Source organism: Desmodus rotundus, chromosome 4, assembly GCF_022682495.2.
Source record: "Desmodus rotundus isolate HL8 chromosome 4, HLdesRot8A.1, whole genome shotgun sequence".
Taxonomy (NCBI): Eukaryota; Metazoa; Chordata; class Mammalia; order Chiroptera; family Phyllostomidae; genus Desmodus; species Desmodus rotundus.
The window spans coordinates 78602463-78627831 of NC_071390.1; the positions used below are offsets into that span (position 1 = coordinate 78602463).

Sequence of the window (25369 nt, forward strand, 5' to 3'; positions counted from 1 at the left end):
GAGATAGCTGATATGATAATTAATGTATTGCTTTAGGGGTTTTTGAAAATTTACTGATTTTAGAGAGAGAGAGAAAGAGAGGGAAAGAGAGAGAGAGAAAAATCAATTTTTTTCCACTTATTTATACATTTATTTTTTCTTATATGTGCCCTGACTGGGGAATCAAACCTGCAATCTTGGTGTAGTGGGACAATCCTGTAACCAACTGAGCTACCTAGCCAAGGCCAAGATTTTTTTTTAATCTTCAAGCCTCAGTTTTAGACCTGGCAGTTACCCTCTTTTTCAATAAATGTCAATAATAAACGGTTCTCCTTTTTTTCTAAATTATAGCGTATAAATCACTCAACTTACAAAGCAGAAAGGGCATTGAGAATAATGCTGATAATTCTAAGCCATGGCTTTTCTAAATCATTTTAGAATGTTTATTCTTGAATTATGTTTAGTTGAGAGCCTAATGACATGGTCAGACTACACTTTTTTTTATGAAGCAGTAATCATATTTTTCTTACTGAAGAGGCAGTATATAGAATGGTACTGCATCTTGTTCTAAAGAACAATTACCAGTTTCTTGTATTTCCTTTTTGTAAAAGTGATATACACACTTTTGCAGCTTGCTTGTTTATGTACTTATATATCATAGTGGTATTTCTATATCAATACATATAGCTCATTCTTTTTGATTTTCTATTGTTTGGCTTTTTGTAATTTAGTCATTACAAACAGTGCTATAATGATTAGTAAATGTATGGGTTAATTCTTGAGTCCAAGGGTATATACATTTGATACGAATTCTGTGTTGCCCTTTAATTTATACTCCAAACAACAATATCCGTGTGTACCTGGTTCCTCCCACATGTATTACCAAATATATTTATCCTTGCTAATCTGATAGATGAAAGATTGTATGTCATCCTAATATTAATTTGCGTTTCATTTACCTTGAATGTTTTTGAGTATTATGTTAAAAAATCATTGTTGATAAACCTTTTTTTTAGTGAATTAACGGTTTATGCCCACTTGTAATTTTTTTTGAGTTTGTATCCTTTTCTTGGTGGCTTATAAAAGCTCTTCATTTAGTCCTGACCAGCTTGGCTCAGTGAGTTGGGCATCATCCCACAAAGCAAAAGGTCACTGGTTCAATTCTCCATCAGTGCACATGCCTGGATTGTGGGCCAGGACCCTGGTTGGGGGCATGTGAGAGGCAATCGATTGATGTTCTCCCTTTCTTTCTCCCTCCCTTCCCCTGTCTCTGAAAATAAATAAATAAAATCTTAAAAAAAAAAAACACCTCATCATTTCTATGAGAAATTTAACAAATTTTCTTCCCAATTTGTTGTCCCCTTTTTTGGCTTTGTATATGAAATTTTCATCTTGTAGAAACGTTAAATTTTTATGTAGTTAAGTATATTAATCTTTTTTTAATGGTTTCTGGGTTTTGTTGACTTGCTTGGAAAAATCTTTCCTATTCTGAAATTGACATATTTTATATTTCCACATGTTTTCTTTTAGTACTTTAGGTTCTCAAATCCTCTGGTTTTAGGACCCTTTTTACACTAGAGCACTTTTGTTTATGTAGGTGATACCTGTTGATTACTGTATTAGAAATTGAAATGAGAAATTTAAAATATTTTACTAATTTACTATAAGTAGCAATAATAGATCTATTATATATAAACACAAATGACATATTTTAATAAATAACCATATTTTCCAGACCAAAAAATGTTAGGAGAAAGGAATTGTTTTACATTTTAAAAAATCTTTTCAATGTCTGCTTTAAAAGACAAAACTGAATTCTTAAAGGTACTTTTGTGCTCAATCTATTTGTCATATGTTGTTTTAGTGGAAGTAAATGAAGAAAATCCAGCCTCACACAGACATGTAGTTGGAAAAAATACTCATATTTAATTACTTTTTCAGATAATTGTGGATATTACTCTTTGATACTATACTTAACTGGACATGTAGTATAGTTTCTTATACGTTAGTTGTAATGAGGCATCTGAAACCGTATCACTGAGCTTTTTGCTCTCTGTTAGGGTCAAGTCTTGGTCTGTCTTGCCTGTTTTTTAAAAGATTTTATTTATTTTTAGAGAGGGGGAAGGGAGGGAAAGAGGGAGAGAAACATTGATATGAGAGAGAAACATCAATCATTTGCATCTCACAGGCACCCCAACCAGTACTGAGCCCAGAACCCAGGCACGTGCCCTGATAGGGAATCGAACTGGCAACCTTTCACTTTGCAGGAGGATGCCCAGCCAACTGAGCCATACCACTCAGGGTCTGTCTTACACTTTGAATGTATATTTTACACATGTAAGATTTTGTACTGTTATATATTGGTTGTTTGGAAAATAGTGGTTCACTGAGTTACTCAGAGCTTCCAAATATTGATATACTTACTTTGTTATACAATAAAAAAATATTTAAATATATTACCACTGATCTCATCAGAAAAACCTTTAATTATTGGAAAGTTGTCAAGCTCATGTTGGCAGATTGACATTTTCAAAAATTCCTATTGTTTTGCTGAAAACTCGAGTGTTATCAGAGACAACAAATAGTGTTGATTGATAGTGACAGACTCACTTTGTTCATTTTTAAGAATATGTCTTCCAAATACCCATGTCTGAAAAACTGTGACTTGTCAGTCATTAATTTATGTAAATGGTATTCCATGAAAAAAAGACTAGTTCAGCTTGCAGTATTTCCTGGGGACAACCATTGTACTTCCTTTTGCAGCAGAACTGCTTTATGTGCATTTTCCCTTTTGTCACCCGAATATTAAAAAGACGTGTTTTCAACTATCAAGATTTAATAAAAGTAAATTTTTACTGCTGCAAGGACACTTTAAAGTGAAACTATATTTCTGTTTTGACTGTTGAGTGTGTGGCACAATGTATTTTGGGCACCTATGTCACTGCCTTGTTTGGTGCTGTGGTACCAGTAGTTTTAGCTAGCCGCCATTGCCTCTGCACCCACAGTGCAGGTGTCAAAGTAGTGAAAAAGGCAAACGGTGTCCTTATGTTATAAAGAAAGTGTTAATCTCACCTATCCCTTGAAAGGTGTTAAGGACCCCCTTTGAGAATTGCTGCTAAATTTAGGGTTTCATTTTTTACCTTCATCTTTCCTCCTAGTCACTGCCTCCAACTCTTGCCCCAAAGAGTAATCACTAGTATAGATTAGTTTTGTCTACTTCTTACTTAAATTTATCTATAAATCCTAATTCATTTGGATTTGTTTTAGTGTGAGGGATGAGATAGGGAAATTAACTTTTTTTCTTAAAAGGCTAGTTGTTTGACCTAGCATCCTTTATTGAACAATCCATCTTTTTTTCCCTTATTGATTTGAAGCACACTGTAGTAGATTTCTGGACATAGTATTGTTTCTTTAATTAGCCTGTCTGTTTATGAACATACTGGTACTATGTTCTTTGAATTACTATAGTTTCATAACATGTTTTGTTATCTAGTAGATATACTCTCCCTTTATTACTCTTTTTCCAGTTTTTTCTGAATTTTTGTCATGCTTGCTTTCTCACACACACACACACACATTTTTGATGTATCATTTTAAAGTTAGTTGTGAGCCATTATGACCTTCCCTCCTTACATATTATCATGGATCTCCTAAGAATAAGAACATTTTTTTAACATGACTGTAATACCATTATCATCCCTACAAAAATTAATGGAGATGCCACTGTAGAATTTACTATTTGGTCTATCACTGTCTGAGTTGTCTCAGGAGTATCTTTTATACCTGCCTTTTTTCTGCTTAAACAAGGAACAAATTCACGTGTGGTATTTGGTGGTTGTCTTTTTACTCTTCAGATTTTTTTAGTCTAGAATAGATTCCTCACCCCCAACACAAGTTTACTGAGATATAATACAATTAACACACAACATCATATAGTTTTCTCACTTAAAAAAAGTACTGATTTTTTGAAGTTGTATGGAATATTCTTCATTCTAGATTTGTTTGATATATATTGTTTATTCATTCCTTAATCCCAATTACTTCCTGTAAATGGAAGTTAGCCAAAGACTTGATTAGATTCCAGTTACATTTTTTCTAGCAGGCATGCCTCACAGTGATGCTGTGTCCTTGCAGTTGCCTCACATCAGAGAGCACATAATGTCAGGTTGTGCCACTGTGAGTGATGCTGAATTTGATCATCTGGTTAAGGTAAAAGCTCCATTTTAAAAGTACTTTGTCCTCTTTGTATTTCGTAAATAATTTCAGGGGTGCTGCTTTGACACTACGAAAATTCTGTTCCCTAGTTTCCTTTCACCCTGAAAGCCTCTATCTTGTTTTCTCCTAGCAACCAGCCACATCCCCCAACCCCCAAGCATAATGTAATCATCAGTATGTATGTTGTACCTGCTTCGTATATTTACATAAATGAAATCTTATAGTATATTGATAATATACTTGTCTAGTTTCCTTTGCTTAACTTTATGAAATTTATTCATATTGTTACATATAGGTATAGTTTCTTCATTTTCATTGTGTGAATATGCCACAATTTATCCTATTGTCTTTGTGTAGTTTCTGATTGGCTGTTAGGAATAGTACTGCTATGAACATTTTTGTATATTTGACTTTGTTTTTTATTTACTCAGTGTGTAATTTAATTATTGTCCTTTTTGATGCTCAAAATTGTCCCAAATATGACCAAACGATGTCTTTTTGACACGGCCCCATTAATCTTGGAATACTTGCCTGCATTGCAGCATAAAAAGACGCCTTAGGGTTATCTTGTATTTTTCCTGCCTCAGACTTAAAATCAGCTATTTTTCAAGGATCCCTAGTTTCTTTTAATGGGGATACCAAGATCAGGGTGCTAGATATGCTCATTGCCACTGGGTGTCGTTGTGTTAGGCTCTTTCAGAATACAGAGCTAAAAACGTATGTAAAAAGAAAATTTGTTCACTGTATCCTTTCGATTTTTTAATGTCATCAGTTGTCATGTAATTTTTCGCCATTTATAGAGCCTTGAGCCCTGGATGGGTAGCTCAGTTGGGTAGCATGTCATCCCAATATGCCAAGGTTGTAGGTTTGATCCCTAGTCAGGGTATAAGAAGCAACCAATGAATGCATCAGTAAGTGGAATAACAAAATCATTGTTTTTCTCTCTCACTTTCTCTCTCTCTCCCTCCTTCCTCTTTCTTTAAAATTAGTAAATTAAAAAAGTCAATACAAGTTTTAAAAAATGGAGATCCTTGCAAATCTAACTTGAAACTATGAATGTTAAGTTTCCTATTAGAGAAATATTTGTTCATCTTTTATAAATTGTTTTATTACTACCAAAGAAATGCTTGTTCATTGTAGAAATACAAATAATTGAGAAGAAAATAACAATTAGCTATAATTTGAACCACGTGTAGGATTTTGGTGTATATCCTATTCTTCATAAATGGATATACCATTGTTTCTCAATATTACCTATTTGTGAATTTGCCTACTTGCTAAAATTTATTTGTCACCCCCAAATCAACACTCGTGGTGCTTTTGCAGTCATTTGCAAATAATGCACAGAGAAGGAAAAGATTCGAATCACCCCAATGTATGTTTTCAGCTGGGGTTGAATAAGGCAGTGCTCTACCTCCTTGGTTTCACTTTCATACTGTAAAGTTCCTTTTTGTGGGCTGTTAATAGTGTATTTTTCACATTTTTTTGCTTTTTGATGGTGATTTTGATGCTTAAAGTGGCCCCTTAAGCATAGTGCTGAAGTACTCTCTTGTGTTCTCAAGAGAAGGAAGTCTGTGATGTGCCTGATAGAGAAAATGCATATATTAGATAAGTGTCATTCAGGTATGAGTAACATAAAACAAGGCTGCATAATGATTAGCTGACAAACATGTGACCAGAGGCTTTTAGGAAACTAACCTATTTCCCGTAGGAACAGCAGTTGAGTATTCACTAATGTAGTGTTGGCCTCAACTTTATAAAACATAACTGCCACAAATAATGAAAATTGTTTATTTTAGTAGGCAAAATGGGGTCATAAGAAAAATTGTTTTTCATTGATGAAATAGATTGTGAGAATATTTGATGTTCATTTTCATTTGTTTTCCTTAGGACAACAGCGTTCTCGAATGCTAGCTACTCTCTTTAAGGATGAAAGGTGCCAGCAACTTGCTGCTTATGGGATCCTAGAGAAAATGTACCTGGATAGGATCATCAGAGGAAATCAACTTCAGGAATTTGCTGCCATGCTGATGCCTCACCAAAAAGCAACTACAGCTGATGGTAATGATCACGTCTTTTAAGTATGTGGTAGTGAATATTTAGGTACATGCCAGTGCAAAGTGTGTTAAATTTTAATCATCTTGATATCTTTCTGTAACATTTTAACTTAACACTTGATAAAAAAAGAATATTGACTGAAGATGAGTACCATACATAGATAGGGGTTTGAAGTATAAAAATAGCCCTATTGGAAAGTATTTTGTGGAATTATGCATTTTTGGGAAACTATAAGGGAAGTAGAATTATAGACTAGGCTTATAGTGCCTGTTTTTTAAAAAAACTCAAACCATTTGATAAGTACCTAAATTAATCTTAAACATTAGTTTGCTTAATAATTATCCAGTCTAATTTTGGATATATAGCAAAATTTGGCACAGTAGCTTGCCTAAGGTTATTCAGGGTGAAATTGTTTCCAATAAGAACAGAACTTGGTGTCATGTTTCTTTGTTATAAGGGATGTATTTGCTTAAGTTAGACTGCGTTTGCTAGGAAAGAAATTTTTAATAGATGCTTGTTCATAACATCAGTTATTTTACAGGTTTTAAAGTAGCTTATAATAGTAACAGATGATAAAAATATAGACATAGACCATCAGAAATGTGGAAAAGATTAAAATAAACATGCAGATCTGTTAGATTCACTGCTTGGGATTTACTTTCATCCTATTGAAGAGAATTTATCTGTAAAGTCATTTTTGTAGGATTTGGCTGAAAGGTGTACACTTCACCCAATCTTACTTCCCTGAGTTAAACCAGATCAGTGAAGGGATTCCATTGATTCTATTGAATTCTATTGAATTTCTTTCATTTAATTTTACTTTAAGAAGGAAACCAGTCGGAGCACTTGATAGCTTGCTCCCTGGCATATGTCATCATTTTGGCTCAAATAAACTCTTAATAAAAATTCTCTACAGAAAAAAAAAAACAAAAAACAAAAACAAAGAAGGAAACCAGTTGATTCTTTTTTGTTGTTTTTAAAGATTTTATTTGTTTATTTTTGAAGAGGGCAAGGGAAGGAGGAAGAGAGGGACAGAAATATTAACGTGAGAAACATTGATTGGTTGCCTCTCGTATGCGCCACACCAGGGACTGAACCCACAACCCAGGCATGTGCCCTGACTGGGAATTGAACCAGTGACCTTTCACTTTGCAGAACGATGCCCAACCATTAAGTCCCACCAGTCAGGGCAGGAAACCATTTGATTTCTATCTTTCTGGCTAAAGGAGATATTTTTTCCTATAGGCTATTCTTCATGCAATCCTGAGGGAAAATTCCTTTTTTAGGATTAGTTGTAATTCTCCTGAGCAGTTGGATTTTTGTCTTATGTAAAGACACTGTAAGTTGATAAACTGATTGGTATTCTTAATTTGGTTGGCTGCTAGAAAGCTTAAAATTAACTTGTAGTCCTCCTGTAAATAGTATGTGTTTTGATTGTTGCTACTCTTGTTTTTCTTTTTTAATAATTAAATTTATTGGGGTGACATTGGTTAATAAGATTATGTAAGTTTCAAGTGTACAATGTTATAATACATTATTTGTATATTGCATTGTGTGCTCATCACCACTTTTTTACTTTTAAATGCTCTTCTGTGCATTTTTCTAAGCAGCTTCAAATTCTTTTTGCAAGATGTATGAGAAAAAAGTTAAAAGCCAGATAAATAAGAAAAAGTTTCCATAATTGATATAGTTGAGCTTCCAATTTGACTTTGAGCTTTCCAGCCATAAAAAGGAAAAAGAGAAAGGATGTAATTACTTAGATAATTTTTTTCTAAAAAGAGGGATACTCACTAGATTCTGAGAATGAAAATGATTCTCAAATTTGTCACATGGGACTAAAAATAGGGCAGATGTTTTCTCTTACTCTTTCATTTTAGACCCTGTTGTTTTCCTTGTTTATTTTTCTTGGACATTTTTATCTACTGTCATTACAACCCTAGGCTAGCAATTTTTTTTTTTTTACATTCATTATTTTTTGTATTGGTTTAGGTTAGCAATCTTGAGACATAGTATATTCCCAGAATTGTAGAATGTTAGTACTAGTCTACTTTCTGCTCAGTAGACTTGCCTATTTTGGATATTTCACATAAATGGAATCATGTATATGAGAGAAGACCCCCCAAAAAACAGAATCTATTTATAAAAAATTGGGTATTTGTTCTTACATGTTTAAACTTCAGGCAGCTTCAAAGTACTCTCAATCTGATGTAATACACCTATTGAGACTTTCTTTCGCTGCTCAAAAGTTTTTGAACTTGTCGATTTTGATGCCCTTTTAGTGCTTCTGCTGTTTTTCGTTTCACCTCTTCCACATGGGCAAAAGGTTTCCCTTTGAGAACCTTTTTCATCCGGGGAAACAAAAAGAAGTAAAAAGAAGTCGTTCTGGGGGAGATTGTGTAAATAGGGAGGGTGGGGCACAGGGGTGATGCCATTTTGGATCAATAACTGTTGAACACTGAACACGGTGTGGGCAGGTGAGCTCGTAAATCAACCATCATGAAGTGGGCAAACGCTTTGAGAGAGTCTTCAAAAAAAATTCACTGAAGCTGAACGCAGCCTCTCACAACAATGCCAGCTGGTACACTGATACAGATGTGTTACTACAACATCACCAGCAGGGGAAGCCTGTACTGTAAGGGGCCCCCCACCAGAAGGTAATTGCAGTTTTTTGGGTCCCTCCTCATATACCTGGCGTTTTGTGACTGAATTCTTTTATTTATCATGATGTTTTCAAGGCTTATCTATTGTACTATGCATCAGTACTTCATTCCCTTTCATTGCCAAGTAATATTCTATTATATGAATATACTATATCTTATTTCTTTATCAGTTGGTAGGTATATAGGTTATTTTTTACTTTTTTGGCTATTAATGCTGTATGAACATTCATACAAAAGTCTTTGTATGGCCATAAGTTTTTAATTTTTTTGAGTATATACTTAGGAGTGGAGTTAGGGGTCATGGTGACTCTGTTTAGTCTTTTGAGGCGTGCCAGACTGTTTCCCAAAGTAGCTGCTCCATTTTACATTCCTGCCATCAGTGTCTGAGGGTTTCAGTTTTTCGTATTTTCTCCCACACTTGTTATTATCTGTGTTTTTCATTTACCCATCCTGCTGGGTATGAGGTGGTATCGATTTGCATTTCCTTGAGGGCTAATGATGTTGAGCACCTTTTAGTGCATCTTTAGAGAAATGTCTATTCAGATCATTTGCCTACTTTTAAATTGGGTTAAAATTTTATTACTGAATTGTAAGAATTCTTTGTATATTTTCAATCTGATCCTTATCAGATAAATGATTTGCAATTCTCTCATTGTCTGTTCTTTCTTTTTTGATGGTGTCTGTTGAAACACGAAAGTTTTAAATTTTGTTGAAGTCTAACTTATCTGTTTTTTCCTTCTATTGCTTGTGTTTTCAGTGTTGTACCTAGGAAGCCATTGCCTAATCCAAGGTCATGAAGATTCTGTTTTCTTCTATAAGTTTTCCAGTTGTAACTCTTATATTAGGTCTTTGATTCATTTTGAGTTAATTTTTATATATGGTATAAGATAAGGTCTCACTTTATATGGATATCCAGTTTATTACAGCAGCATTTTTTGAAAAGACTCTTACTTTCACATTGAATTGTCTTAGCATACTGGTTGATGATCAGTTGATGCTAAATGCGAGAGTTTATTCTGGATTCTAAATTCTATTCCACTATTCTGTATGCCTGTACTCATGCTAGAACCACAATATCTTAGATGCTATAACTTTGTAGTAAGTTTTGAAATCGAGAAGTGTGTCTTCCAGCTTTGTTCTTTTTGAAGGTTATTTTTGCTCCTCTTGGTCCCTTGAATTTCCATGTGAATTTTAATCATATGTCAATCAGCATGTCAGATTTTGCAAAGATGCTAGCTGGATTTTTGATAGGGATTACATTGACTCTATAGAACAATTTGGGGAGTATTGCTATCTTAACAATATCAAATCTTTCATGTTTTCCCATATTTAGGTCATTATATTTGCAAGTTGCTAAGAGAATAGATTTCAAAAGTTCACATCATAAGAAAAAAATTTGTAACTATGTGAGGTGATGGATCTTAACAAAAATTATGGTAATCATTTTACAACATATACATGTATTAACTTATTATGTTGTATACCTTAAACTAACACCGTGTTATATATCAGTTAAATTTCAATAACACTGTAAAGAAAGAAAAAATAATTGGGTGAACCCACCAGTCTAACGTCTTCATTATGGGGGCCTTGGGTCCAGAACTTCATCAGGCCCTGTATGACCTCATTTAAGGAAAGATGCTATACTTTATCTCTCATGAAGGGTTAGCTTGTTCCTACATTCTGCACATTTTTCACATTTGCTTCAGAATAAGGTGCTCATGGAGTGCCCAAAAGAACAGAGATATTTCTATTGAGCTATATGTATTGACTTTATTAAGCTTGCATGATTGTTTTCCTGCTGTTTGCTAATAAGAGTTAGCTTATAGCAAGAAAAGTTATAAGTCTGCTAGGTAGCCTAAGGTAGCAGACCTTCAAACCCAAAAGGTTAAATCCATTCAGCTAGTTAGTAATTTACTTGCCGATCCCTCATTTTCAAAATATGTTATTTATATTTAATTGCATATTATTCAAGCTGTATCAAATAAGGTATTTGAGTTATTTTTAAAGTTTTGATGGGCCCTGGCTGGTGTAGCTCAGTGGATTGAGTGCCAGCCTGCAAACTGAAGTGTCGCTGGCTTGATTCCCAGTCAGGGCACATGCTTGGGTTCTGGGTTGGGTCCCCAGTTGGGGGGTGTGCAAGAGGCAGCCAATCGATGTATCTCTCACAAATGGATGTTCCTCTTCCTCTCTTTCTCTCTCCCTTCTCTTCTCTCTAAAAATAAATAAATCTTAAAAAAATATAAAGTTTTTATGGGAATAAAGACAATGATTATGATTTATTACCTGCTTAGAAATTTTCAGAAAAAATGATGCATCTTTTAAGAGTATAAAACTAGTTTCAAACTTATGACTATCTTATTTATATTTATTTAAGGTTCTAGCATCTTGGACAGAGCTGTTATTGAGCACAATTTGTTGTCTGCAAGCAAATTATATAATAATATTACCTTTGAAGAACTTGGAGCTCTTTTAGAGATCCCTGCAGCTAAGGTATTTTCTTGTTTCCAATAAAAAGGAAGTTAAGAGACTAAATTATTAATGTAATGAGAAAATAAAATATATAATTGTTAGATATTGGCAACTGCAACAAAAATATACATAAAAAGCCTCAGATAAGTGGAAATAAATTATTTGAATGTTAAAATAGTACTATAGTGGAATTGTCTTTGTTTTTGTTTATATTTTTGATAAAGTGACATAGAATAGAAATCTTAAAAGGTTTCTAGATTATGATACCCATTTCGTGAGAATATGCTTGCTTAGAGTCTTTAAATTTTATAGTGGTTTCTGATTTCTGACTGAAGATTTTGATAGATGCCTTATTACTTCTATATTCTGCCCTTAGATTGATTAAATATTTCTTCTGTTTGAGACTATGGCTATGGTAATATGCCAGGCTAGTCTGTTATAACTTCTGTGTTTAACATAAGAAGTTGACTGAGTTATTAGAGAATTAATTTCATTCTTTGTAACGACAAGGGTTTAGTTGGCTATGTACAAATCCCAACAAAATACCAATAGTATTGAGATGGTATTTCAAGTATCACTTACAAAACATTCTCTTAATTTTATAATATTTAAAAAAATTGTTTATTTACTTTTAGAGAGAGCAGAAGGGAGGGAGAAAGTGAGGGAGAGAAACATCGGTTGGTAGCCTCTTACACACCCCAGTTGGGGACCAGGCCTGCAACCCAGGCATGTGCCCTGACTGGGAAGCAAGCCTGCAAGCCTTTAGTTCATAGACAGGTGCTAAATCCACTGAGCCACACCAGCCAGGGCAGAAATACTACTTTCTTAAAGACTTTTTGGGTGATAAATGCTGTGAAAATTGAAATGAAATAAAATGAGAAAAACTAGGATTTTTTTTTTTGAGGTGAGGATCCCAGTGAGACAAAAAATTGTTAGTTTGATTTTAAGCAGAGACAAAAATTAGTAAGAGGGCTAGCTCTTGTTCAAAATCTCACAAGTAAAATATATCCCAGTTAATTTAAAATAATGATAATGGATTGTCCCCAGAAAGAATTGGGGTGATATCATAGGAAGATTTATAAGATTTACTGTTGTAATGAATGGCTGATAAATACATTTGTAAGCTGAGTGATGGTTAGCTAAACCAAGAGCTTTCAATTGTCGTATCAAATGTGAATGTGTTAGATAAGATAAAGTGTCTGAGAATGAATTTATTTTTTATTTGAACAGGCAGAAAAGATAGCATCGCAAATGATAACAGAAGGACGTATGAATGGATTTATTGATCAGATTGATGGAATAGTTCATTTCGAAAGTAAGTTTTGCTTGTTTCTGTCATAATGAAATATCAGTGAGGTATTGTATATTTATGATTAAAACATGTTGAACAATTTCCTTTGACCTAGAATCTTAGTACTGGAGTAGGCTTATTGCCCAAATAAATAATTTAAAATGTGTTTTTGTGAATTTATATTCATGGACCTATTTTATGCAGCATTTTCTGTGCTGTGGAAGTATTTGAAACTGAAATTGTCATTTGTTCATTTACTCATCAAACATTTATTGAACACATGCCATGTAGCGGGCATGCAGAAATGACAGCTGCATTTCCTGTTCAGCAACTCATTAAACTAATGGAGGCAGGCAGGTAAGTAGATCTCTTGACTTTCTCATTTTCTAATACCTCCTCAGCCCCTATTCCTACGTCATTTACATTGTGGACTTTGCTGTGCACTTGTAAAATTTTAATTTGAAATATCCTACTCTGACCATATCATTTTCCTCTCTTTCTAGGGATCTATCTCAGTTACTTGCACTTCAACTCTTGACTGGATTGTTGACTCTTACCTTCTTTCAGTTAGCCCAGCCCTTTTTTATCTTTAACCTTCTTCCTATTCAGCTTGGATTTTGATTCATTATTTCATTACTCTTTTACACATGTCCTGGAACATTTGTCTGTTAACTTTTTGTTCTGGCTGTCCAGCAAAAAACTTCACCTTGAACGAACCCATTCTCCATCTTTCCCATGCCTATACTTGAGTAGCAAACTGATGTTGAAGAGTCAGAACACCAGACAAAATGACTACCACTGCCAATTCAAGGTCAAGGGTCCTCAACACTACCTGGGATTCTTGTTATATTTTTTTAGTCTATTCTTTTTCCTACTCTGCAATGATTATTTCAGATTTAATTTTTCTTAAATCTCTGACTCTTCCCCTTCTATCTCAGCAGATGCCCTTGTTTCATATTTTACAGAAGAAAAAAAGCTGTCAGTGTGAGATTATCTTCTTTATCAGATTCATATGATTCATAAACTTGTATATGTTAAATGTAAATCTAATTGTCTTTTTCTTCCTTCATGTTGTCCTGAAGATGGTTTTTGTCTCCCTCTCCAGCTTTTTTTAAAAAGATTTTTATTTATTTATTTTTAGACAGAGGGGAAGGGAGGGAGAAAGCGAGGGAGAGAAATATTAATGTATGGTTGCCTCTTGAGTGCCCCCAACTGGGGATCCAGCTCACAACCCAGGCATGTGCCCTGACTGGGAATCAAACTAGCAACCCTTTGCTTTGCAGGCCAATGCTCAGTTCACTGAGCCACACCAGCCAGAGCCCCTTTCCAGTTTTCCACTTGTGTTTTGGATCTCTTCTTTGCTGCTGCCGTTATCCCTCCTCCCTAAACAAAACATTTTTAGGAACCTGAACTTGGCAGTTATTACTTGTTTTCATCCTTTTTCTGTTGGCTTCTTTCAATCAGGTTTTTTTTTTTTTTTTTTTTTAAGATTTTATATATTGTTAGAGAGAGAGGAAGGGAGGAAGAGAGGGAAACATCAATGTGTGGTTGCCTCTCATGCTCCCCCTACTGGGGACCTGGCCTGCAACCCAGGCACATGCCTTGACTGGGAATCAAACCAACAACTCTCTGGTTTGCAGGTCAGCACTCAGCCCACTGAGCCACACCAGCCAGGGCTCTTTCCATCAGTTTTAAACATACTTGGATTTTAACAAAAATTCTTTTGTTTTTTCAAGCTTATCTTGACTTTTAAACATATTTAATAGAGTTGATCATTTACTCCCTTTTGATACCTCCCTCCCCACCCCCATCATGTTGACTTTGGTCCTGTCCTTCATCTCATTCTCCTGATTTCTTTCCTACTTCTCCAGGTATTCTTCCTAGTCATCATTATATAGTAGATTCTTTAGGCCCTTTAAATTTAAATATTGAGGCTACTTGGGGCTTTTTTCTCAGCCTTTTCTCCTCCCTCTACCAAGTTTCCCTAGGCAGTCTCATATATTCCCATTGATTCAGTTACCATCTCTATGTAGGTAATACTTATATATACTTTTCTAGAGTAAATCTCTCTTCTGAGTCCCACATGCAGTGGTTCTAATTGATTTCCAGGCATTTCATACCTGATTGTGTCATGGGCAGCTCAGCATGAACATATCCCAAAATGAATTCATTCTCTCTCTTTCTGCCTGCCTCCCACAGCAACCAACCAACCCACCAGCCATCCAGAAACCACATTGTTCACTTTCTCCAGCATTCCTTCTCCTTCATCTTTCCTCTTCTTTGTTGGCCAGAATCCTTTCAATTTTATCTCCTAGGTGTATCTGGAACCCACAAACTTTCCTTCATTTCTTACTGTCACCAGTTTATTCTTAACCCCCATAACTGCTTCTGGGCTTGAGAAATAAAGATATGAGAAAAGATATAGATAGAGAAAAAAAGGTCCTGACTTTTTTTCTCATACCTATAATTGCTTCTTTCTAATCTAGTTGCCCTAGTACTACCAGGATGATTGTGATCTTTTAAAAATGCAAACAAAAATATTTTAAAAATTATTAAATTATTACTCTTCCTTGACATTTTAATGAATGACTTCCCATTTCTTATAGAACAAAGTTCTACAAAGTCTCCAAAAGGTTGTCTATATTTTTTTTATAGCTTTCTCTTTCCAGTCCAACAGACAGGTCTTTTTGGTTTTTCCCCAGTGTTGTAAATTCTTTCCCACATCAAACATTTTGAAGTATTCACTTCTTTCCACAGTCTCTCCAACCAGTCACCAAGTGAATAGACAAGTTAATGTATACCAACTTGTTAGAATATGCAATATTTTTCTAATTTTCTTAGATTTAAAAAAGTGCAATGATATATATGCTCATTATAACAAATAAGGCATTATAAGAATAAATAAAGGAAGACAATAAAATATTTTTACTTCTACTTACGTTCCTCTATCTCAGCTTTCTGACATAACTAATATTAGTCTACAGTCTTGTGTGTCTTTCTGCATGCTTATACAGATGAGTAAAAACATATAGAGATTTTTTTTAAGTCATGTTGTATTTTAAAGTAAGTAATGTTCTGCAAATTATTTTTAAAAGTTAATGTACCTTGGACATATATTTTTTTAATTAATTTATTTTTATTCAGTTACAGTTGTCTGCATTTTCTCCCCTTCCCTCCACCCCACCCCAGCCAGTCCCACCTCCCTCCCCCACCTCTACCCTCCCCGTCTTGGACATATTTTTAAGTCAGTAGATGAAAGTCTCATTTATTTGTTTTAATATTTGTATAGTGTTTCATGGATTTCAGCTATTCATCTGTTGATGGACATTTACTTGGTTTTCTTGTGCATATCTTTGTATATTGGTACACTTAGTTCTGTTTTTTTTATGTGTTCACATTTTTTTTAATTTTAATTTTTATTGTTATTCAATTACAGTTGTATGCCTTTTCTCCCCATCCCTCTGCCCCACCCCAGCTGAACCCACCTCCCTCCCCCATCTCTACCCTCCCCCTTGATTTTGTCCATGTGTCCTTTATAGTATTTCCTGTAATCCCCTCTCCTCACTGTCCCCTCCCTACTCCCCCCTGGCTATTGTTAGATTGTTCTTAACTTCAATGTCTCTGGTTATATTTTGTTTGCTTTTTTCTTCTGTTGATTATGATCCAGTTAAAGGTGAGATCATATGGTATTTGTCCCTTACCGCCTGGCTTATTTTACTTAGCATAATGCTCTCCAGTTCCATCCATGCCATTGCAAAGGGTATAAGCTCCTTCTTTCTCTCTGCTGTGTAGAATTCCATTGTGTAAATGTACCATAGTTTTTGGATCCACTCGTTTGCTGATGGGCACTTAGGTTGCTTCCAGTACTTGGCTATTGTAAATTGTGCTGCTATGAACATTGGGGTGCATAGGTTCTTTTGGATTGGTATTTCAGGATTCTTAGGGTATAATCCCAGCAGCAGAGGTACACTTAGTTCTATAGAACAGTGTCTAAAGAGTTGTATCCTTTGTTGCATCAAAGGACATATGTATTTTGATTCTTAATAGCTGCTATTTGCTTTCTGGAGTAATGTAGCTATTTACACTTCCACCAGTATGAGAGAATGACATTTTCAACAGCTAGATATTATTCCCCTTTTGTATTTTGCAAATTAGTATATTCTTGTCTTATTGTGCATTTCTTTGGCACTGGTGAAATTTAGTGTCATTCCATGTATTGGCCATTACTATTTTCTTTTCTGTGAATTGATGTTACTTTTTCCTGTTTTCTTCCTCCCACACCTCTCCCAATATCAGTTTGCTGTAGCTTTTGGTTTAATGATAATTTTAACTGTGTTTGTTATATGTGTTACAGATACTTTTCTTGCCCTGTCAGTTGTGTTTCTGTAAGGCAATACCATATCATAAATACATTTAAAAATTTACTAGTAGCCAAATATGTCTGTTTTTAATTTTATGGCTTTTGAGTTTCCTGTATTGATTAAGAAGGTCTCCTAAACCTTGGGGTAAAACTAATATTTTTCTAAAATTCTAATATTTTTCTTTATTGTTTTATATTTAGAAATTTAATCTGTCTACAGCTCATTTTTGTGTATAATTTTAAGCTGTGGTCTAGTTGTTTTTTAAAAGATGCATAACCAATTATGCAAGTATCATTTTTAAATAAAATATTTTCTGATTTTTCATATATGTTAGGTTCTATATAACATTTGGTTCTATATAACATATTTGGTTCTATTTGTGTACTCAATTTAGTTCTAATTATCTGTAAGGATATGGTAATAAAGTTATCGTAAATTTTACTATTTGTAAAGCAACTCTTAACCTCTCACTTCTATTTTTTTAATCAAGTTGAAATTCACATAACTTAAATTAATTATTTTAAAGTGAACAATTCAGGTTCACAGTATGTTCACAATGTTGTGTAACCATGGTTTCTACCTAGTTCCAAAACATTTTCGTCTCTCCAAAAGGAAATCCCATGCCCATTTAGCAGTTCCTCCTCATTCCTCCCTCTCCCCAGCCCATGGCAACCACTGGTCTGTATTCTGTCTCTGTGGATTTATCAACTCTGGATATTTCATATAATTGGAATAATACAGTATGTGACCCTTTGGCTTTTCTCATTTAACATGATGTTTCCAAGTCCCATTCATGTTGTAGCATGTAGTCAGTAGTTCATTCCTTTTTAAGCCTGGATAATATTGCATTGTATAGATATACCAAAATCCTGCCACTGTTTTTCAAAATTATACTGTTGTCCTGCTTAGAAAGTAAAACAAAGAAAAGGAGGATTGTGTCTTTGCAGTGTCTTTAAATTTACGTATCAATTGAAAAGGACTGATAAAATAAACATTTTAAAAAAGATTTTATATATTTATTTTTAGAAAGGGGAAGAGGAGAGACAGAGAGGGAGAGAAGCATCAATGTGTGGTTGCCTCTCAAGCGCCCCCTACTGGGGACCTGGCCCGCAACCTGGGCATGTACCGTGACTGGGAATAGAACCAGCGACACTGGTTCACAGGCCAGAACTCAATCCACTGAGCCACACCAGCCAGGGCAAGTTATTTTATGTTCTTGATGAAGATTTACAGTTTGTTCTTAATTGATTCTGTGCCCATTTTTTGTAAAGTTCCATTATTTTAAATGGAACGCTCCCCCCTAATTTTCATATCTAACTGGATATTGCTTGTATAGAGAAAAACTGGCTGGATTCATGATGAGTTGTTATTTGTTTGTTTGATTTGAGTTTAAATATTAAAACATTTATTCTTGAGAGTCAAGTTGAGACAGCCTGGAAAATAGAAATAGATTTACTTTCCCCAGTAGATGGCAGTGTCTTATGAGTCATTGATAATGAGATAGCTTCAGTGAAGCCGTCTGTCTTTTTATTGTGGTGGTTGAGGTTGGTTGGTTGGTTTTATTTTGTTTTCATGAATAATAATTGTGTGTACACATTTTTTGTTTTAAATCACTTTGTGCCAGTGATTTAGGTAGCTTTCTTAACTTTTAGTTTATTAGCTTAATTTTATTAGCCAAGAGTTTTGGAGTAAACTTTAAAAAAATAAATATTTCTGTATTTATTTTTTAAGTTATATTTGCTGTGAATACAAAAGAGTAATTTCAGTTTTTTACATTATTTCTTTTTTCTTTAGCACGAGAAGCCCTGCCAACATGGGACAAACAGATCCAATCGCTTTGTTTCCAAGTGAATAACCTTTTGGAGAAAATTAGTCAGACAGCACCAGAATGGACAGCACAAGCCATGGAAGCCCAGATGGCTCAGTGACCCCTTGCAGAACTTCTGTGCACACTACGCCTTTTTCCATACTGTACAGATTAGTTTCACTATCTCTAAAACATTTGCGTATCTATTTCAATCCCTTTTATGCTGGATTCCTCTTAAAGAAAACATTAGAGCAGGACATACAAACATTTAAAAATATGTAGTTCTCATATATTCAGGGTCTCTGTGTATCAAGCTAACTCAGATGTTTTGAAAACTTTTACTTTAAACAGAGTAAGTGAAATATCTGTGGCTAAAAAGTTTGGGATTTGTGATAACTTTGTAGTCATGTAAAACTTAAGTGCTTTGTGCCTCTCCAAATGTGGTTATTCTAATAAATGGAGAAGTGAGCCAAATTAAAGTAGCACTTTGTTTTTAATTAATGAACAGTGATTTTTTTTTCCTTTTTCCTTTCAGTTAAGCAGATAATTATACCTTTTGCTAGAAATGCAAAGATAAGCTATTATGCCTTTTTTCTAGGAATTCACAATCACCAAGCCAATAGATAATGAATGTAATACTTATATATAGTTGTACCAAGTACTGGTATATTTAGCAGAGAAAGATCAAGGAAGGCTCCTCAGAGGATAATTTCAGCCTAACTTTATAGAGAAGTTGGGAAAGACTTTCAAAAAAGTTTGTGGGTGACTATCAGTTTCAGCTCCAGCACTTAAAGAGCCTGGAAATTATCACTCCACATGGTAAGAAGATAGCTGAAGAGGCTGAAAGTCAATGGCTTTTATTAGCTATACCAGAGAATTGAGGTCAAAGAGCAAAGCACTACTCCAAAAACTGGAGAGACAGGCAAATAGAATCACAGCAGCAATTATCTTTCTAGAAATAGAATCCACTTGAGCCAGTAACTGAGGTGAACAGTGAAATGGTAATTGACAGATTACCGGAGGCCTACTGCAGACTAGCTTGACAGTTAAAACCCCAAGTGCCCACTCTCAGGGAAGCCCCCATACTTTCTAGAATTTACCCTCAGGAACCACGTAAGTTCTCATGATTAAGATCAGGGATTCCTTTGTGTTTTAGAGCAGGGGAGAAGAAAGTAACTATTTTGGAATACACCCAGATCATTTTCCACGATAAAGGCCAGAAGGGAAACTACTTTCTCAGAGCCTTATCTGACCTGAGGAAAGGGTAGTTAGACAAGTCCAGGCCCTGTTAACATTTCTGCATCACATCAAGAGGAGGGAAAAAGGACTAGGAAACACTTTTGAAGGTGACAGCCCAGGTACCCAGAACAAATAAAAACAAAAAATAGAGGTATAGCCCTGGCCCATGTGGCTCAGTTGGTTGGAACCGTTGTCCTGCAAGTGAAAGGCTGTGGGTTCAATTCCTGGTCTGGGCGTGTACAGGAGACAACCAGTCAATGCTGCTCGCTCTCATCAATGTTTCTCTGTCTCTCTCTAAAAAAGCAATGAAAAGAAATGTCCTCAGCTGAGGATAAAAAAATTAAAAATAGAGGTATAATCATAAGATTATAGAATACTTATCCTGTAGAGCATAGTCAGTGGGTTATGACAGAGCTGCAAGACCTTTTAAGTAAGATTTCCTAGAGAACACAACAAAGAAGAAAAACAACAAGGAAAATCGAGGAAACAGAAGAATGCCACTTAATAGCTGTAGCAAACATTAAGTGCAGCACAACTCCTACCCAGATTAATATGAAACCTTATACTAAAGCCTAAATTACCTCAGTTTCTATTACCTGATACGTTATGTCTGGCTTTAATCCAAAAAAATTACAAAGCATGACAAAACAATCTGAAGTGATAAATCAAGCATCAGAACCAGACTCAGCTATGGCAGGGATGTTGGAATTATCAGATCAGGGGATTAAAACAACTATTGATCTGCTAAAGGTTCTAATGGAAAAAGTAGACAACATTCAAGAACAGATGGGTAATATAAGCAGAGAGATGAAAACTAAGAATTAAAAGGTGATGCTACAACTAAAAGATCACCATAACAGAAATGGAGATGCTTTTGAGTGGCCATGATAAGATTGGATATGCCTGAGGAAAGATCAGTGAGCTTGGAGATATGTTGAATAGAAACTTCCCTACATCTAAGATAACATACCTTTGAAATGTCAGGGTAATTTCCTTTTCCAGACCTCTTGAAGGCAAAACTGCAGGCACCAGAGCATAAAACCAAGAGAGCACCAGACCACAGGATGCACCATTGTTATCTTGTTCCCCCTCAACTGACACCCTACACCATGTCTATGTATTGTAGATGTTAATGATCCTTATCTGCCAATGTTAAAGAAGTGTTTCTCCATTTCCCCTTTTATTCAGTTCTAGAGATTTCCCCATTTTGCTTTCTCCTGCTTCTTTAATCTACTACCAATGGATTTCATATACCTTCCTTGTTTTCTCCTTTGATTCTAAGTGCATAAAAAGAACTCAAAACTGCCATTTGCAGGGTGTCCATCCTGTGGCCCTCAGACCTCATGCAGCCCAGGATGGCTATGAACGTGGCCTAACACAAAAGTCGCAAGTTCATGTAAAACCTTTTTTTTGCTCATCAGTTTTCATTATTGTTTGTGTATTTAATATGTACCCCAGGACAACTTTTCTTCTTCCAATGCCAAAAGGTTGGATACCTTTGCCGACATTTTCTCAATCTGTTGAGATCTTGCTTCTTGAGCATGTTCTCAAAAACTTGACTCAAATAAACTTTTTTTTAAAATTGAATTTATTGGGGTGACATTGGTTCATAAAACCAAAATAAGCTCTTACAAAATTTTAAAAAAGAGAAACTTCCCAAACTTAAATACAAATAGGAAAAAGAAAGATGGAACAGCCCTGGCCATTGTGGCTCAGACAGTAGGAGCGCTGTCCCATAGCCGAAGGGTTGAGGGTTTTATTCTAGATGGGGCACATGCCTGGTTGCGGTCCGATCCATCGTCTAGGCACATATGAGAGGGAACCAATTGATGTTTCTCCCTCATATCGATGTTTCTGTCTCCCTCTCTCCCTTCCTCTCTCTAAAAGCAATGAACAAAAAAATGTCCTGGGGTGAGGATTAAAAAAATGAAATAAAAAGATGGAACAGAACTTGGCCAGTGTGGCTCAGTTGATTGGAGTGTTGTCCTGTACACCAAATGTTTGAAGGTTTGATTTTTGGTTAGGGCACATACCTAGGTTGCAGTTTCAGTCCCTGATTGGGGTGCATACAGGAGGCAACCATTCGATGTTTCTCTCCCACACTAATGTCTCTGTCTCTTTTCCCCCTTCCTCTTGCTCTAAAATCAATAAACATATTTAAAGAAAAAGATGAAACAATACCAATAAATATAGGACAATTATATAAAGTGTAATAACATAGGTATAATGGGAATACCAGAAGGAGAGGGAAAAAAAGAACAGAAGAAATACTTGAAATAATAAGTGCTGGCAATTTTCCAAAATTAATGATAGACACCAAAGCATAGATCTAGGATGCTTGGAAAACACCTTGCATTATAAATACCAAAAAATCTACACCTTACCCTATCATATTCAAACTGCAGAAACTATAAAGATGAAGAGAAAAATCTTAAACCATGGAGGGTAAAACACCTTACAGAGGGGGCATGGATGAGAATTATATTGGATTATTTGGACAGAAACCATGCAAGCAAGAGCAGAGTGGAAATATTTAAGATGGTGATAAAAACCCCTCCAATAAAGAATTTTATCCAGCAAAATTATTCTTCAAAAATGAAGGAGAAATAAAGACTCAACAAAACTGAAGATATTTGTTGCTAGGAGATCTGCCTTGTAAGAAATATTGAAAAGTTCTTCAGAGAGAATGAAAATGGTATGGGTTAGGAACTCAGGTCTACATGTAGAAAAGAGCTTCAGAGTAGAAACAGTGAAGGTAAAATAATTTTTTTCTTATCTTTAGGTGGCCTAATATATAACTTTGTTCAAAATAATAACACATAACAATTTTAGATAATTATAGCATATGGATAAGTGAAATAAGTGACAGAAGTGACAGGAAGAAGGGATTGGGAATATTCTGTTCTATGGTAGCTACACTACCCATGAAACAGTGTAGTGTTATTTAAATGTGTGTGTAGATTGGTTGTAAATGTATATTGCAAACTCTAGGGAAACCGCTGTACATTTTAAAAAAAGAAATGCAATTGATATGCTAAGAGAGGAGAGAGAAACGGAATCATAAAATGCTCAACTAAAAACACATCATTAATATCCATGAGGCAAAAACTGATAGAACTGCAGGGAGAAATAGATAAATTCACTATTATACTTGGAGACTTCTCCTTCTATCAGCAATGGACACATCTAGCAGGCAGAAAGTTGGTAAGAACATGGTTGAACTCAAGAGCACCATCAATCAACTGGATATAATTGACATCTATAGACTACAGTGTACTTCACCCAACAACAGCAGAGAACACATTCGTCTGAAGTTCATATAAGACATTCAACAAGATAGATCACATCCTGGGCCATAAAACACACCTTAACAAATTAAAAAAAATAGAAATCATACAATGTGTGCTTTCAGACCACAATGAAATTAAACAACAAATCAATAACAGAAAGATAGCTAGGAAATCCCTGAATATTTGGAGATTAAATGGTACACTTCCAAATAATACATGGGTCAAAGAAAAAAATCTCAAGAGAAATGTAAAAATATTTTGAATTAAATGAAAGTAAAAATACAACTTATAAAAATTTATAAGATGCAGTGGAAGCAGCTCATGTACTAGAAAAGAAGAAAGATCTAAAATAAATGATTTAAGTTTCCACTTTAGGAAACTAGAAAAAAAAACAATTATAGCGAAGTTACAGGATACAAGGTTAATATACAAAAGTCAGTTATTTCTCATATTTATCAATGAACACTTAGAATTTGAAATTTTAAAAAAGTATGTGCTGAAAGTAAAGAAAATAGGACACATTTTTGAGCATTTTAATTTTTGTAATGACAGTTTACTTTCAATATTAAATTGTTTTGGTACAGCATAGTGGTTAGACACCAAAGTGTTCACACAAAATGTTCCCCCCAATCTAGGGAATTTTGAGTGAGGAAGGGGTAGAATGGGATAAAGAGGTAAAGTGAGGCTATACTATGAAGGACCAGGGAAATTTGGGGTCTCTTTTTTCAAATGTTCACAATTTAATTTGTGGCAGGCAGTATACAGTATGGACTGGAGGGACAGTAATGGGAGCTGGACGCCTAGAGGCAGAGAAACCAGTTCAAAGATAATGAGGGTTTGGATTACATCCGTGGCAGTGAAGACAAAGAGGCAAGGACAAGTTAATTCATTCAACACGTGATTTGAGTAGATGTCTACTAGGTGTCAGGCATTATTTTACTCACAAACAAAATAGACCATCCATTGGGGTTTATTAAGTGGAGTTTGACAGAAATTAGTATCTGACTAGAGAGGCCTAGGGGATATCCAGATGGACTTATTCAGTGGGCAGCTAAAGAGACGTTCTGAACATTAATAGTAAGGGAGAAACTGGAAATACAATCCTTGCATATAGGAGACCATGGAAGCCATGACAGTAAATGACACCAAGAACAGGTGTGAAAGGAGTGGACCTAGGATAGAACCTATATCTTGCAAAGCACCTACATCTATAAGGTAAGTAATGGAAGGGGCAAAGCACTGAAATTTGTTGAATGCTTATTAAATTCCAGGTGCTTTTACATTTTATCTCAATAAAATTTCATAATATACTTATACAGTAGATAGTTTTGCCTCCTCCTCCCCCTGACAAATGATAGGGACTCAGAAGTATAAGAGAACTAAAGGAAATTAGGAAGTGACATTTCCATCAGGGCAAACTGTTGCAGATGGATCAAATAGGATAAGAAATGTGAAAAAAAATAGTTGCTTCACACATTTACCAATATTTAACCAAAATTGAGTCATACTGAATTTGATAATTGAATTTGTATTTATTTGCTCTGATACTTCACATTAAAAAGAGAAAGAACATGCACAACATAACAATGAACCCATCAGATATGCGTTGAGAAGCAGAGCATGGTACATTGTTACTTTGTCAGCATCAATAATCTCACAGGTAACATGAAAAGGAAAAAAAATGTTGGCTAAATGTACCATAAGTGTCTTAAAATAATTACCTGTAGTCTTTTTTCCTTCTGTTTTAAAGTTCTTAGATGAAAGATATCTGGTTGTTGTGGACCAAAATCTCCGATTAATAAACCAAACTATGAGAACAAATTGATGAGATCCTTGAAGTTAACTAACGACAAACACATTTTATTGAGAGCAAAAAGGCATAAAGAATTGTGTAAATCTTTTATTTGGTTTATATTTGAAATGTAATACAAAATTTATAAACTAGAAAATGTAATAATCTGAAAGCAAGAAGAAACTAAGCTGGACCATTTAGCAAA

The 25369-nt window shown here is 34.9% G+C and overlaps 1 protein-coding gene across 3 annotated transcripts in view; it reads left to right on the forward strand.

The window, feature by feature from the left end:
* The window catches only part of COPS4 (COP9 signalosome subunit 4), a 40308-nt gene extending 20964 nt beyond the window's left edge, over positions 1–19344 (forward strand). Inside the window, exons 7-11 of one of the 3 annotated variants that reach the window (XM_053922813.1) lie at positions 6085–6255; positions 11290–11405; positions 12615–12699; positions 18063–18234; positions 18831–19344. In XM_053922813.1, the coding sequence (XP_053778788.1) occupies positions 6085–6255; positions 11290–11405; positions 12615–12699; positions 18063–18234; positions 18831–18891 (605 nt within the window). In that variant the 3' untranslated portion in view covers positions 18892–19344. The remainder of the gene's footprint in view (positions 1–6084; positions 6256–11289; positions 11406–12614; positions 12700–18062; positions 18235–18830) is intronic. The other 2 variants (XM_024574848.3, XM_024574849.3) reach the window with 2 other exon arrangements.
* The last annotated feature ends 6025 nt before the right edge of the window (positions 19345–25369 follow it).